General features: G+C 33.6%; 1 protein-coding gene across 2 annotated transcripts in view; it reads right to left on the reverse strand.

The window, feature by feature from the left end:
- DPY19L2 (dpy-19 like 2) overlaps nucleotides 1–16,507 on the reverse strand; it is a 103,962-nt gene that overhangs the window by 73,939 nt on the left and 13,516 nt on the right. For both annotated transcript variants that reach the window (XM_070616220.1, XM_070616219.1), the window contains exons 4-5: nucleotides 15,593–15,730; nucleotides 271–391 (exon numbers count right to left, since the gene is read on the reverse strand). In XM_070616220.1, coding sequence (XP_070472321.1) covers nucleotides 271–391; nucleotides 15,593–15,730 — 259 coding nt within the window. The remainder of the gene's footprint in view (nucleotides 1–270; nucleotides 392–15,592; nucleotides 15,731–16,507) is intronic.

The raw sequence follows: 16,507 nt of genomic DNA on the forward strand, positions 1-16,507 counted from the left end.
AAGAACGACATATTCAGGATTGCCTTACATTGAGGTATATCAATATTAAAATTAAATTCCAAATTAATACTCATATTAGTAAGCACATAGCCTTCTCAGATAATTACTTGAAAGGGTAAATACTCTTTTAGATGAGTCAGTTCTAAATTGCTTTAAAGGAAAAAAATAAATCACAGCAGTTTACAATAATTCTTAAATTGAGTTATAATATTACAAAATGTTTATGTAAACATTAATGACAGCACAGCAGCATTTTAGGAAGAAACATGCCTTCACAGCTTTGAACTTCATTTACAGGTCCTATTCTGGTAACATTCCAGCAGGTCTTAGTTTCTAGCCCAATGAAATTCATCAGTCCCACAATTGTGCGATACCAGAAGGCTATTATCACCTACAAAAGACAGAAACAAAGAGACACTGGAGGAAAAAAGATTATCTTCACAATAATTTTTCCAAAATACCATTTTTTTTTGAGGAAGATTAGCCCTGTGCTAACATCTGCCACCAATCCTCCTCTTTTTGCTGAGGAAGATGGGCCCTGAGCTAACATCCGTGCCCAGCTTCCTCTACTTTATACGTGGGACACCTGCCACAGCGTGGCTTGAGAAGTGGAGCATAGGTCCACACCTGGGATGCGAACCAGTGAACCCCGGGCCATGGAAGCATAACATGTGAACTTAATCGCTGTGCCACTGGGCTGGCCCCCAAAATACCATTTTATAACGATTGTCTTTGACATTATAAATTTTGACAAATTTATTTAAATCATTTCATCTGGGAAATAGTCATTTTAAAATTATATATACACACACACATTATAGACTAAAGTTGTATATTACTGAGTAACGCACATCTACAAACATTTATGCAGTGATCAACATCTCTGTAATATACTCCTATAATTAACTCTGTAATATAAACAATAGTAGCTCTAAAATAGTATAAAAGTATATAATTAAAATATGATGGCTATTAATAGCAAAACGCAAAGATTTACAGAAATATTTCATAACACTTCATTTAAGTCCTTGAAATTATTTTCTTCATAGCCTACAAAACATAAAACCAACTGCATATGGAGTAACAGCTCCCGTGCCCATTAAAACTTTGACCAATCAGATTTAATTAACCAATTCTGCAATCCATTTTAAAAAGTTTAAAGACAAGGAAAAGAACAACAAAAAAAATTACAAACAAGATAAAACGCTCATGCCTGGAAGACTTTTTAAAAATAATTTTACAGATTTGGAAAAAATAATGCAGGATCATTGGGAGAAGAAAGGAAAAGAATAAAGTGTTCCAAGTGAAAGTAAAAACTACCTAGAACTAACTACTTTTAATATTTTGGTGATCATCCTTGCAGTCTCACCCTAGGCATACAAAAACACACAGAGTTATTTGATATTATATAATGTTATGTACTATAAAATGCTAAAGTAATATACATCACTAAACAACATCAGAAACACCTTTTCATATCCAAAAGTATAGATTTACTATTTTATCACTTAATTTTATAAAACTGACCTTCTCCTAAAATTTGTTAATTTATATTCTTGTGTATTTACCATACACGTACAAAAAATTACCACATTAAATGTATGTGCTAAATCTAGAATTATACTCCTTTCTGGGATGTAGCTTGATATAGCAGAAGAGCACATCTTTGAAGTTAGAAGTAAACTCAAATTCTGACTGCAAGTTATGGTTTCTATGGCCTGAAGTAATACGCCAACCTCTAAACCTCAGCCACCTCATCTCTAAAATGAGGTTAACAATAACCATCTTGCAAGAGTGATGAGAGATTAGAGCTTATATATTAGTGCTAGCATATAGTAAGCATTAAATGCTTTTGCCTTTCCAAAACATATTGTTCCAAACTTCCATTTTTAGCTTTAGATGAGAAATCAATTTCCTTATGAACACAAAAAGTATGGACATTTGCTTCAACACTGAAGTACTACGTAAGATTGCAAGCAAATCTAGATCTTTTCCATATTGTATTCATGCAGTGTGAAAATAAGAGTGAACAACTCCTGTTGCCTTGTCCTTTATAATGCTATCAAGTTTTAAAAACAACTGAACTACATTATCATGGTTACCTTTCATAACATCAAAGAAAGTGAAAACTGTGCTAATTACTCAATAAATATTTTTGAATAAGTAAAAAGAAAACATTAGCTGAAGTCTTTGAGACCATACTGTTGGAAATTAATAGAACAAGAAATAGCTTTTATTACATAAAGTTCCGAAAATAATCAAAAAACTAAAAATTATAATTATCAAACACTGGGAGAAATGGAGCTAGTGTAATAAGCTAAACCCTCATCTTATTACACAAAGTCAACCATAACTAAAGTTGAAGAGTCAAGAAATGGGTTTTTTGTCTTTTCGACTTTTGCATTTACAACAGAGTTATACAGATAATCCTCAGAGGAAATAAGAACAGAAGAGCATCTCTGAAGAGTAAACTGGGATATACAGAAAGTTGGTGCAGACAATGGCTTCCTTCATCTTAGATCTTAGCCAGGTCTGTGCTATACAATTGTTACTGTGACAAATTACATTGAAAAGTACTTATTTAGAAAACAAAAAAAGAAATAAATCTGGGAAACCCTCAAGTACTTGGAAATTAAACATGACATTAAACATCCAATAAGTCCAAGAAGAAATCACATGGGAAATTAGAAAATAACTTGAACTGCATGAAAACAAAAAAACAATATATAAATATTTAAGTAATGCAAATTTCTGCTTTGGGGAAGATGGAGTAGATGTTACTTTTCCCTGCTTCTCCAAGTACAACTAAAACTCCCAGGAATTATATAAATCAAACATAAGAAGACTCTACAAGGCAGAGAGAAGAAGGCAAACTAGCTAGGGATCTCAAGACCCAAGGAATGACACAATGATGAGTTCCCTGGACTTTCCTTTTGCCTCATTTTCTCAGATTGGGGTTCAGAACTTGGCAACCAGAAACACCAATGGGTGCAGACACAAAAAGGACCAATAACAACCTGCTCTCTAGCCAAAGGACCAAGAAAGGGGCAGCCTAGGAATACAGAAAACTTTTAGATAAAAATGTCTCTGTTCCAACCAAACACTACAGAAAAAAACTGTGGTCCCATTCCCACCAATAAAGGTCAAATGGGGAATCTAGACTTCAACCTTCTCTAGGCTTTAATGAGTCACCTAAACCCACCCACTAGGATGGTGTAACAGAAGGCCAAATAGAGAGTCCTCCAACCCCATGGTGTCAGTAGAGACTACCTGGGGAGCCTAGACTTCCACCCCAACCAGCAATGAGTTGTTTCTTCCCTTTCTCAATGGGGTAATGTCAGAGGAGGCCTAGTGAAGAGTCAACACTTTCATTACCATCCAGTGGCAATGAAGCCATCCCCACCATGTTGTCAGCAGAGACCACATGGTGAGTCAGAACTCCTGTCCCACCCAGCAGTAATGAGGAGCACCCCCATCTTGGGGTCAACAGAGGCCAGGAGGGGAACTTGCATGGCAGTAACAAGATGGCAGGCACTCTCTATTTCCTTTGTAGGACTGGTGCTAGAGGAAGCCAAGTAGAACAAAGGTTTAACTAAGATCTGGTTTCAAAAAATAATGTTCAAACATCCAGATTTCAATTGAAAATCACTCATCATACCAAGAATCAGAAAGATCTTAAACTGAATGAAAAAAATCAACATATGCCAACAGTGAGATGACAAAAATATTAGAATGATTGCTCCAGTGAGCAATTAGGAATATGCTTGAAACAAATGAAAAAATAGAATGTCTTAGAAAAGAAACAGAAAGTCTTATTTAGCAAACAAATAGAATAAAGGGGAAGCAGATGAAAGTTTCAGAGCTTAAAAATACAATTACCAAAATAAAAACTCAATGGATGGGCATAACAGTAGAATGAAGGGGACAGAGGAACATAATCAGTGAACTGGCAGATAGAACAACAGAAATTACTCAATCTGAGCAAAAGACTGAAAACAATAATAAAAAATAAGATAAAAATGAAATAAAGAAAACTAAAATAGTTCCCTAGGAATCTGTGGGACTATAACAAAAGATCTAACATTTGTGTCACTGGAGTCCTGAAAGTAGAGGAGAAAGGGAAACCAAAGCCAAGGAAACCAAAAATAGGATAAATAAAAGAAATCCACACCATGACACATCACACTTTGAAAGTTCTAAACATCTTACTTTTGAACACTTGTGAAAACGAAAAAAGAAAAAAATATTGAAAGCAACAAGGAAGAAAAAAACCTTACCTAAGGGAGAAAAACAATTCAACTGACAGTAGATTTCTCATCAGAAACCATGGAGGGCCAGAAAGAAGTGGCACATTTGTCAAATGCTGAAAAGAAAAAACTATCAACCCAGAATTTTATATCCAACAAAAACAGCTTTCAGAAAATGAAGGGAACTCGACATGAAGGATGAAAAAAACTAAGAAAATATGTTGCTAGCAGACCTACCATAAAGAATTGCTAAAGAAAATTCTCTAAACAGAACTGAAATGATGAAAGAAGGCATCACAGACCATCAGGAAGGAAGAAATTTAAAAATCGGGTAAAATAAAGTAGACTTTCCTTCTCCTCTCCAGTTTTTAAAATTAAGTTTGATGGCTAAAACAAACGTCACATAACTATCTGATATGGTTTTAAATGGATGCAGAGGAAATATTTAAGATGATTATGTTATAAAGAAGAAAGCATAAAGGGAGTAAGGTTTCTACATTGCATTTGAACTAATAAAATGACAATAGTAGTAGACTGTAATAAGCTACATACATATAATGGAATAGCTACAACAACCACTAAAAAAGTTACACAAAGAGATATATTCAAAAACTACCAATAAATCAAAATAGAATCCTAAAAACATTCAAATAACCCACAGGAAGACAAAATAAAGAAAACAGAGAAATAAAAAACCAAGAACAAACAGAAAATAAAAAATAACAGACTTAAGCTCAAACATATTAATAATTACATTAAATATAAGTGGTAAAATACACCAATTAAAAGACAGAGATTGACAGATTAGATTAAAAATATGACTCAACTATGCAAGAAACTCACCTCAAATATAATGATAAAGGCAGACTGAAAGTAGATGGATGGAAAAAGATATATTATGCACGCATTAATCAAAGGAAAGAAGTAACTATGTTAATACCAGAAAAATTAGACTCAGAACAAACAAAATTACAAGCGAAGTGGGGAGGGTTATTTTATAATGATAAAAATCCAACAAGACATAGGAATCCTAGATGCATATTGACTAAACACACAGCTAAAAATATGTGAAGAAAAACTGATAGACCTAAAAGGAGAAATGGACAAATCCACAATTATAGTTGGAGACTTCAGCATCCCTCTTTCAACAATTAATAGAAGAACTAGACAAAAAAATCAGCAAGGGTTGAGAAAATACTACCACCACCATCACTTAACAGGATCTAATCAACATTTATAAAATACTTTACCCCAAAGCAGCACAATACACATTTTTTTCAAGAGCCCACAGAATATATATCAAGATGGACCACATTCTGTGCTGTAAAACAAACTTCAACAAATTTTAAATGAAACAAAGTATAGACACAATGAATTTAAGCTATAAATTAATAACAGAAAGATAAAAAGAAAATCTCCAAACACTTGGAAACTAAAAAAATTCAATTTTAAAAAACCCACAGATCAAATAGGAAGTCTCAAGGGAAATAAAAAAATATCCACTGAACTGAATAAAAATGAAATACAAGGTTTCCAAGTTTAGCATGTTAAAAGCTTGTAAATTGCCACTCCATCCTAATAACAAAAAACTGGACAAATTGAAAAATCAACAACTCTTCTTAGATCCATAAGAGAAGTGAGGTCACAGGGCAAACTGCTGCACCCCAAATTGGAAAGATTCACAGGAAAATACAGAGAATCACAACTTACTGGAACAGAAACCCCTGAGGAGAAACCTCCATGTGAACCAGTTGGAGAGTAAAAAAACCTGAACTGTAATTGATGAATTGCTGGAGGCACAACATAGACAACTTTGAGAGTCAAAAACTCCAGTGATAAGGTGAGCGACCACACATTTATGAGTTTTACTTCTAGGAGCTCACCAAGTTCTTATGATGGCTATCAGACAAAAATGTCTTCCTGCTTCCACAGCGGGAGCGCAAAAGAGAACATTTTGAAATACACCAGAGCACTCTGTGTTCTTCTTAACAAAGCCTGCCCTCAGAAGAAATTATCCTACCAGAGCCTAATCCTCTATTGTTTATTGGAGCCTAACCAACAGGGAGGAAGGGAAATACCCAACTCCAGCCTCCTCTAGCCCTCCACATGTGAGAAGGGAAATACCCAATTCTAGCCCATTCTAGCCATCCTGTTGCACCTAGGTGGTGAGAAAAAAACTGAGAAGCGCTTGTGAGGTTCACAGTCCAGAGGCACAGGTTCATAAAAGTTTGAGACCTAATCATACAATTATAGAATACCTCCTTTATCCCCACACCGTACCATAAAACTACTAACGGTCTATTTACAACAGTTCTTTTTACCCAGTACATCATGTCCATTTATTAAAAAAAAATTACAAGGCATACTAAAAGCCAAAAACACAGCTTTAAGAAATAAAGCATCAGAACCAGACTTAGATATGGTAGGGATGTTAGAATTACCAGATCAAGAATTTCGAAAATCTATGATTAATATGCTAAAGGTTCTAATAGATAAAGTAAATAGCATGCAAGAATAGATGGGAAATGTAAGCAGAAAAAGAGAGATTCTAAGAAAGTATCAAAAAGAACTACTGGACATGAAAAACACTGTAACAGAAATCAAGAATGCCTTTCATGGGCTTATCAGTAAACTAGACACATCTGAGAAAAAATTCCTGAGCTTGAGCATATCTCCATAAAAACCTCCAAAACTGAAAAGCAAGAATAAAAAAGACAAAAAAGTACTCCACAAAAATAAAAAGAAACAGAATATCCAATAACTGTGGGATAACAATAAAAGGCATACCATACACGTAATCGGAATACCAGAAGGAGTGAGAAAGAAACAGAAGAAATATTTGAAACAATGACTCAGAATTTCCTCAAATTAATGTCAGACACCAAACCATGGATCCAGGAAGCTCAGAGAACATCAAGCATGATAGTTGCAAAAAAACTACACATAGGCATATCATATTCAAACTACAGAAAATCAAAAATAAAGAAAAAGTCCTGAAAGAAGCCAGAGGAGAAAAAACACCTTACTTATAAAGGAGTAAAGAATTACATCAGACTTCTCAGAAACCATTCAAGCAAGAAGAAAGTGAAGTGAAATATTTAAAGTGTTGAGAGAAAGAACCCAACTTAGAATTCTGTACACATGTGAAATTATCCTTTAAAGTGAAGGAGAAATAAGGACTTTCTCAGATGAACAGAAATTGAGGGATTTTGTAAAGAAGTTCTTTAGAGAGATGAAAAAAGATATATAGCAGAAACTTGGATCTACATAAAGAAAGAAAGATCATCAAAGAAAAGATAAATGAAGACAAAATAAAAGCTTTTCTTTTTATTATTCTTAGTTGATCTAACAGCTTTGTTCAAAATAATCATAACAATGTATTCAATTACGTATGATTATGTACTGATGTCTGCTTTTGTCTATGAGTCATGAAAGACAGCAATGATTCAGGGGTTGGGAGGGAGAAATTAGAATTATTTTGTCATTGTAACGTACTCACACTACCCAGGAAGTGATGTGGTGTTATCTGAAAGTGGTCTTAGATTAATTATAAATGTATATTTCAAAGTCTAGGGCAACCACCAAAAAAAGTAAAAAAGAATTATCACTGATAAGAAAAGAGAGATGATACAATAATATAAAATGTTCAATTAAAACCACAAAACAGCATAAAAGAGTGGAAGACAAAATAAAAACAAACAAGTGCAACAAATAGAAAATAGTAACAAATATAGTAGATATCAATCCAACTATATCAATAATCACTTTGAATGTCAATGATCTAAACACACCAGTCAACAGACCAGACTGTCAGAGTGGATCAGAAAACAAAACCCAACTATATGCTTCTACAAGAAACCAATTTTAAATATAAGGACATATATAGATTAAAAGTAAATGAATGGAGTAAGATATACTATACTAAAACTAACTGAAACAAAGTAGGAGCAGCTATACTAATTTCAGACAAAGCATACTTCATAATAAGAAAAGTCATTGGGATAAAGAGTGATATTACTTGATGATAAAGAGGTCAGTTCTACAAGAAGACATAACAATCCTTAACATGCATACATCTAATGACAGAGTGTCAATTAAATCTGTAAGCCTCCAGCCAGGCTAAGAAAAAAAGAGAGGACATGAATTACTAAAATCAGAAATTAACGAGGGGGCATAATTACAGATCCCATGGACATTAAAAGGATAATAAAGGAATAATGAACAACCCTACACCTATAAATTTGATAACCTAGGTAAACCAATTCCTTGAAATACACAATCTGTCAAAACTCACACAAGAAGAAACAATTTGAATAGGACTATATCTAATAAATAAATTTAATCAATAATTAATAACCTTCCAAATCAAAGAGGACCAGCCTCAGATAGGGTGACCAACTAATTCTATCAAGCATTTAAGGAAGAAAGCATAACAATTCTCTAGAATCTCTTTCAGAGGATACAGCAGAGAGAATACTTAAGAACTCATTTGTTGAGGTCAGCATTGTCCTAATACCAAACCAAGCAAAGTTATTACAAGAAAAGAAAACTATAGAACAATATCTTGCATGAACATAAATGCAAAAATCCTCAAAAAATTTGCAAATCAAATCCAACAATGTATAAAAAGAATTACACACCATGATCAAATGGGATTTATAGCAGGTATGCAAGAATGGTTCAACATTCGAAATCAATTAATGTAATCCATCATACCAACAGGCTAAAGAAGAAAAAATAGGAGATCATATCAATAGATACAGAAAAAGCATTTGAGAAAAGCTAATACTCATTTATGATTTAAAACAAAACTATCAATGAACTATGATTAGAGGGGAACTTCTACTTGATAAAGAATATCTACAAAAAAACCCAACAGCTAAAGTCACACTTAATGGTGAGAAACTTGGAGTTTTCCCACTAAGATGAGAAACAAGGCAAGAATATCCTATTCACCACTCCTTTTCAATATTATACTAGAAGTCCTAGCTAATAAGACAATGTAAGAAATAAGAGGTGTACAGATTGAGAAATAAGAAATAAAATACTTTGTTCACAGATGACATGATCCTCTATGTAGAAAATCCAAAAGAATCAACAAAAAATCTCCTGGAACTAAGATCTCTTAGAGCAAGGTTGCACGTTACAAGGCTAATATACAAAAGTCAATCACTTCTCTACATACCAGCAATGAACAACTGGAATTTTAAATTAAAAACACAACAGCATTTACATTAGCACCCTCAAAAATGAAATAACTACAAATATAACAAAGTTTGTATGAGATCCATATGAGGAAAACTACAAAACTCTGAGAAAAGAAATCAAAGAAGTACCAAACAAATGGAGACATATCCCATATTCATGGATAGAAAGACCCAATGTCAACAAGTGGTCAGCTCAATTTGATCTACAGATTCAACACATCCCAACCAAAATTAAGCAAGTTACTTTGTGGATATCGACAAACTGATTCTAAAGTCTACATAGAGAAGAAAAGACTCAAGATAGCCAACATAATATTGAAGGAGAAGAACAAAGCTGGAGGATTTATACTACCCAACTTTAAGCGTTATGATAAAATTATAGAAATCAAAACAATGTGGAATTCGCAAAGAACAAATAAATCAATGAAACAGAATGGAGAGCCCAGAAATAGACCTATGTATACGTAGTCAACTGATCTTTAACAAGGGAGTAAAGGTAATACAATGGAGCAAGGACAGTTTTTTAAACAAATGGTTTGTGGACAAATGAACATCCACATGTAAAAAAAATAAACTTAGACTCAGATCTTACACCCTTCACTAAAATTAACTCAAAATAGATCACAGATCTAAACATAAATCACAAAACTATAAAACTCCTCAAATTTAACAGGAAAAAAATCTAAATGACTTTGGATTTGGCAATGACCTTCTGGATACAACACCAAAGGCACAATTCATCAAAGGAACAATGGATAAATTGGACTTGGTTAAAATTTTAAAATTTCTGATCTGCAAAAGACAATGTCAAGCGAATGAAAAGACAAACCACAGACTGGGAGAAAATATTTGCAAAACACATAAACAATAATGGACTGTTATCTAAAATATACAATGAACTCTTAAAACAACAATAAGAAAACAAATTATCCAATTAAAAAATGGGCCAAAGACATGAACAGACACCTCACCAAAGAAGATAAACAGATGGCAAATAAACATACAAAAAGATGCTCCAAATCATATGTCATCAGGGAAAAGAAAATTAAAATAGTGAGATACCACTACATACCTATCAGAATGGCAAAATCCAGAACACTGACAATGTCAAATGCTGGTGAGGATGTGGAGCATCAGGAACTCTGATTCATTGCTAGTGGGAACGCAAAATGGTACCGCCACTTTGGAAGACAGTTTGGCAGTTTCTTACAAAACTAGACATACTCATACCATACAATCAACCTATCATGCTCTTTGGTATTTACCCAAATAAAACAAAAAGTTACGTCCACAGAAAAAGCTGCACATGGATGTTTATAGCAGTTTTATTCATAATTGCAAAAACTCAGATACAACCAAGATGTCCTTCAGTAGGTGAATGGATAAATAAACTGTGGTACATCCAGACAACGGAATATTATTCAGTGCTAAAAAGAAATGAGCTATTAAGCCACAAAAAGACATGGAGGAACCTTAAATGCACATTACTAAGTGAAAGAAGCCAATCTGAAAACACACTACGTTATTCCAATTATATGACATTCTGGGAAAGGCAAAACTATGGAGACAATAAAAAGATCAATGGTTGCCAGAGGTTTTAGGGGAGGGAGGGATGAATATGCACAGCACAGAGTATTTTTAGGGAAATATTTTTAGGGACGCTATTATGTCTGATACTATAATGGTAGACATACACCATTATACACTTGTTCAAACCCATAGAATATACACCACCAAGTGTGAACCCTAATGCAAACTATGGACTTTGGGTGATGATACGTCAATCTAGGTTCACAAACTGTAGGAAAAGTACCACTCTGGTGGGGGATGCTGATAGTTTGGAAGGTTGTGCACATATGGAGGCTGGAAGGACATAGGAAATTTCAATAATTTCCACTCAATTTGGCTCAAGTTAAAACTGCTCTAAAATATACAGTGTATGAAAAATGAAATACAACATATCAAAATTTGTGAACCAGAGATAAGGCAGTGCTGAGAGGGAAATGTATAGCAGTAAAATTAATACATTAGAAAAGAGGAAAGGGCCAGCCTGGTGGTGTAATGGTTAAGTTTGCGTGCTCCACTTCAGTGGCCAGGGGTTTGCAGGTTCAAATCCCAGGTGCGGAGCTACACACTGCTCATCTAGCCATGCTGTGGAGGCGTCCTACATACAAAATAGAGGAAGATAGGCACAGATGTTAGTGCAGGGCCACTCTTTCTCAAGCAAAAAGAGGAAGATTGGCAACAGGTGTTAGCTCAGGGCCAATCTTCCTCACCAAAGGGAAAAAAATTAAAAAGAAAGAGGAAAAAAATCAATAATCTAAGTTCCTACCTAGAAAAAGAAGAGCAAAATAAACCCAAAGCCAACAAAATAATAAAGAAATAATAAGGAGCAGACATGAGGTGAAACTGAAAGCAGAAAAACAATAGAGAATGTCAATGAAATGAAAGACCTGGCTCTTTGAAAAGGTCAATAAAATTAACAAACCTCTAGCAAGACTGACAAGGAAAAAGAGAAAAGATACAAATTATCTGTGTCAGGAACGAAACAGGGGATATCACTACAGAGTGCATATGAAAAAAGGAAAATAAAGAAATACTATGAACAACTCTACACACTTAAAGTTGACAATTAAAATGAAATAGACCTTGAAAAACACAGACTATCACATTGCACCCAGTATAAAACAGATCATTTGAATAGCTTGGTAACTATTAAGGAAACTGAATTCAAATGTAAAACTTCTCCAAACAGAAATCCTCATGCTCAGATGTTTTCACTGTAAAATTCTACCAAATGTTTAAAAAAGAATTAACATCAATTCTATACAATTCTTCCAGAAAAAAGAAGAGAGAACCCTTCCGCATTCATTGCCTGAAGCTAGTATTACCCTGATACTAAAACCAACAAAAAAAGTACCAAAAAATTAAATACAGACTAATATCCCTTATGAAGACAAACATAAAAAGCCCTAACAAAATATGAGCAAATAGGTTTCAGCAATATATAAAAATAATTATATGCCATGACAAGTAAGGTTTATTCCAGGGATGAAAGGCTATTTCAATATTAAAAAGTGAATCAAGAAACCCATTATATTAACAGGATAAAAAAGGGAAATCACATGATCATATCAAGTGGTGCAGAAAAAGCACTGAAATCATTCAATATCATTTTAAAAGGAACTTTCAGAAAAAACAGAAATAAGACAGAAACTTCCTCAACTTCATAAAGGTCATGTGCAAAAGCTTACAGCTAACATTATACTTAATGGTTAAAGACTGAATGCTTTCTCCCTAAGACCGAGAACAAGGCATGGATGTCCAAATTCAACAGTCTTAATTAACATAGCGCTGAAAGTTCTAGCCAGTGCAGTAAGGTAAATAAGAGAAGCAAAAGGCAAACAGATTAAAAAGAAATAAAACTGTTCCTTTTTGCATACGATATGACTATCTACATAGAAAATCTCTACACATTTACCAAAAAAAAAAAGCAAACAACTCCTAGAACTAATAAGTGAGTTCAGGAAGGCTGTAGGATATAAGATGGCATACAAAAGAATTAATTGCATTTTTTATATACTAGCAATGAAGACATGAAGATCAATATTAAAAATACAATCCCCTTCACCATCACCTCAAAAACATGAAATACTTAAGTGTTTATCTAACCAAACATGTACAAGACTTATATGCCAAAAACTACACAGTGCTAACAAAGGAACCAAAGAAGATCTAAATAAATGAGAGACATACCATATTCATGAGTTAGAAGACTCAACATTAAAGAGGCCAATTCTCTCCAAATTTATTTACATGTGCAATGCAATTCTTATCAAAATCTCAGAAAGGTTTTTTCAGACATAAAAAAGATTATTGCTAAATATATATTAAAAGGCAAAGGAACTAGCTAAACCAATTTTGAGAAAGAATGAAGTAGGAGGAATCAGTGTACCTAATCCAAAACTTATTATATAGGTATACTAACCAAGACAATATGGTATGGCAGAGGGATAGACACACAAATCAATGGAAGAGAGCAGAAAACCCAGAAACAGACCACTAGAAACATGCCCAACTTATTTTCACAAAGGTGCAAAAGCAACTCCATGAAGGAAAGACTGCCTTTTCAACAAATAATGTGCCAGCAACTGGACATCTATGGGCAAAAAAACAAAGAACCTTGAAGCAAATCTGATGTTTCAGATCACATACAAAAATGAACTCAAAATGAAATGGATCACAGATTTAAACGTAGGACACAGAACTCTAAAAACGTTTAGAAAAAAACATAGAGAATCTTTAGCATCTAGGGCTAGGCAAAGAATTCTTAAACTTGACACCAAAAGCATGATCCATAGGGAGAAAAACTGACAAACTGGACTTCATCAAAATTTTAAAATTTTGTTATGCAAAAGACCCTGTTTAAGAGGATGAAAAGACAAGCCATAGACTGAGAGAGAATATTTGCAAACCACATATCTGACAAAGAAGTAGTATGTAGAATATATAAAGAACACCTTGAGATTCAATGTTAAAAAGCAAACAATCCAATTAAATGAGCAACAGACATGAAGACACATTTCACTAAAGAGGGTATACAGCATGTATTAGTAAGGATTACTCTATAAAATATAAAATCATGCCAACAAATCAATAAGAAAACAACCACCAAACAGGTGACAAGATTTACACAGGTATTGATAGAAGAACAAATCCAAATGTCTATTAAACATGAAAATATTCTTAACTCCACAAATAACAAGGGAAGTACAAATTAAAACAGCCTATCATAGCTGTTAGAAGAGCAAAAATTAGAAATTTTGATAATTTGAAATCTAATAAGGATATGAAGAAAAGTGAATTCTTCTACACAGTAGTGTGAACTGTTACATTTGCTTCAGAGAGCAGTTTAGCAATATCTGATAAAGATGACAAAATACACACTCTACAACACAGTAATTCTACTTGTAGAATACACCCGGGAGAAAATCTTGCACATACACAGTTAGAAAACACACACAAGAATATACATTTTAGAACTGTTTATAATTTAAAAACCGAAAACAATTGAGTATCTATAAATAGGGAAGCACAAATAATTTTGGAATTCATAAAAAAGGTTAAAACTAAAGAAAAAATATAAACACATATACAGGGCTCAAAAATATAATGCTGAGGGAAAAGTCTGTAGTGTGATATATTCACTCGAGAGCATTTATACGGATTTATAAAAATGCATAAAACAATCCTTGGAAACAGGGACTGGAAGGATACACACATCAAATTCATGATAATGATACTTGTGGGAAGGGGAAAGCAGCAAACTGGACTGAACAAAGATGACTGACTGTATTACAGTGCTCTAATTATTTTAAATATCTGAGGCAAAAATGACCAACGATTAGCATTTACTTATTCGAGGTGGCTGATCATGCATATTTGTGTATTATTCTCTAAGTTTCTGTAATTTGAAAATTTCAAAATCAAAAGAATAACTTTAAAAAGCTATAAAATGTGAAGAAAGGTCTAAAAAGCAATAAATTTTAACTAATCTGCTAGATTCTGAGATAACTCAAAAGTAGTGTTTACCATGATGTCAAATTTAGCATTTATCTGAAGAGTTTACAAACCGAATTTACTAATTTTTTTGTTGTTTTCTCAATTTGTAGAATTTGCAGACTACCATAAAATCTATACTTTATTAGGCCAACCACTGGGAGATATTCATAGATTTCTGGTTATGTGACTAAGTAAATCTTGCTTTATTAATCTAACTCCAAGGTCACTGCTCTGCTCATCACTTTTACTGTCCCTTCATGCGATCAGTATGCCCATCCACACCATCTCCAAAGCCATCCCCAACAGACCATCACCATTTAGAACTCTTCTCGGCTCCTTCCCATATGGCTTGTCCGTTACACTGGATTACTTTGGTACTAAGGTTCTATTCTTTGAGTTCAGGTGAGCATAGTTTCTGCGGTCTTTAAATTTAGGAGTGGAACTTTTGATACTCTGCTCAACTATAAAGACACATACAAGGTCTCCTCCTTTTTATAACATCACTGTCCTTACTTACTATTTTTATCTGATAAAAAAGAATCTTTCTACAAATATTTGTCCCAAAATACTACTCACCTCTGGATAAAGATGGAAACGTTTCACTGTATTAATTACAAGAGGATATTCAGTAAGCCTGTCATTCATAATCATCCACAATCCTTCCAAAAATGAAGGTGCTTCAATAATGGTCTTGAAGTAGGAGTAATAAAGTCCCTTAAAAAAAGGCACAAATTATCAATGTAAGTAAAATTTGAAAATGTTTATTTTTATAACTCCTCTTAGAACAATTTCTTCTGGAAAAACAAAAGGAAAAGCTTGATAATGAGTCTTCTAATTTCTCCTTGCTGCTGCATTCTTGGGCTCAAAAAGGCATACATTTTTAGGTTATCACTGTACTATTCTTTCATATTTTCTGTATTTTCTTTTTCTTTTGAAAAAGAATTGCAGGGATGCTTAAATGTTTTAAGGAGCATTTCTAACGATGTCTTAAAATGTGTAAACCATATATTTTTAATTCTACCAAGCCTGATTTTACTCCTACATTATGAGATGCCTAGACGTTGAGATCTGATGAATTTTGGCACAGAGATGCCTCCATGTCCTTGCCCAGCTCTGCATACAGAAAATTACTTCTTTTTTTTTCCAGGTCTTAATAAATAACATATAATGATCATCAGCATTATGAGAAGGAAGTTCATGCTTTCAACTTACTTCCTAGTTCCACCTAACAGCTCTGCACAAAGTGAAAGCTAACTAAGTGTCAAGTGACCCTTGTTCATGAGACAAATGCTGTATCCAGAAAAGGGGATTATCCTAGGTATTATTTCAGCAAATGAAATAATGACTTTATTAGGCTATTAAAAGTGCTGTTTAGTTAAAATTCAAAGATTAACAAAAGCATGTTTCATATTTCTTCCCTCATCAATTTCCTGCTTTTCTACCTGAAATATAAAAGCAAATAAAGGACCACATTGTTTGTAATACATTCTC

Source organism: Equus przewalskii, chromosome 4 (assembly GCF_037783145.1).
Source record: "Equus przewalskii isolate Varuska chromosome 4, EquPr2, whole genome shotgun sequence".
Taxonomy (NCBI): domain Eukaryota; kingdom Metazoa; phylum Chordata; class Mammalia; order Perissodactyla; family Equidae; genus Equus; species Equus przewalskii.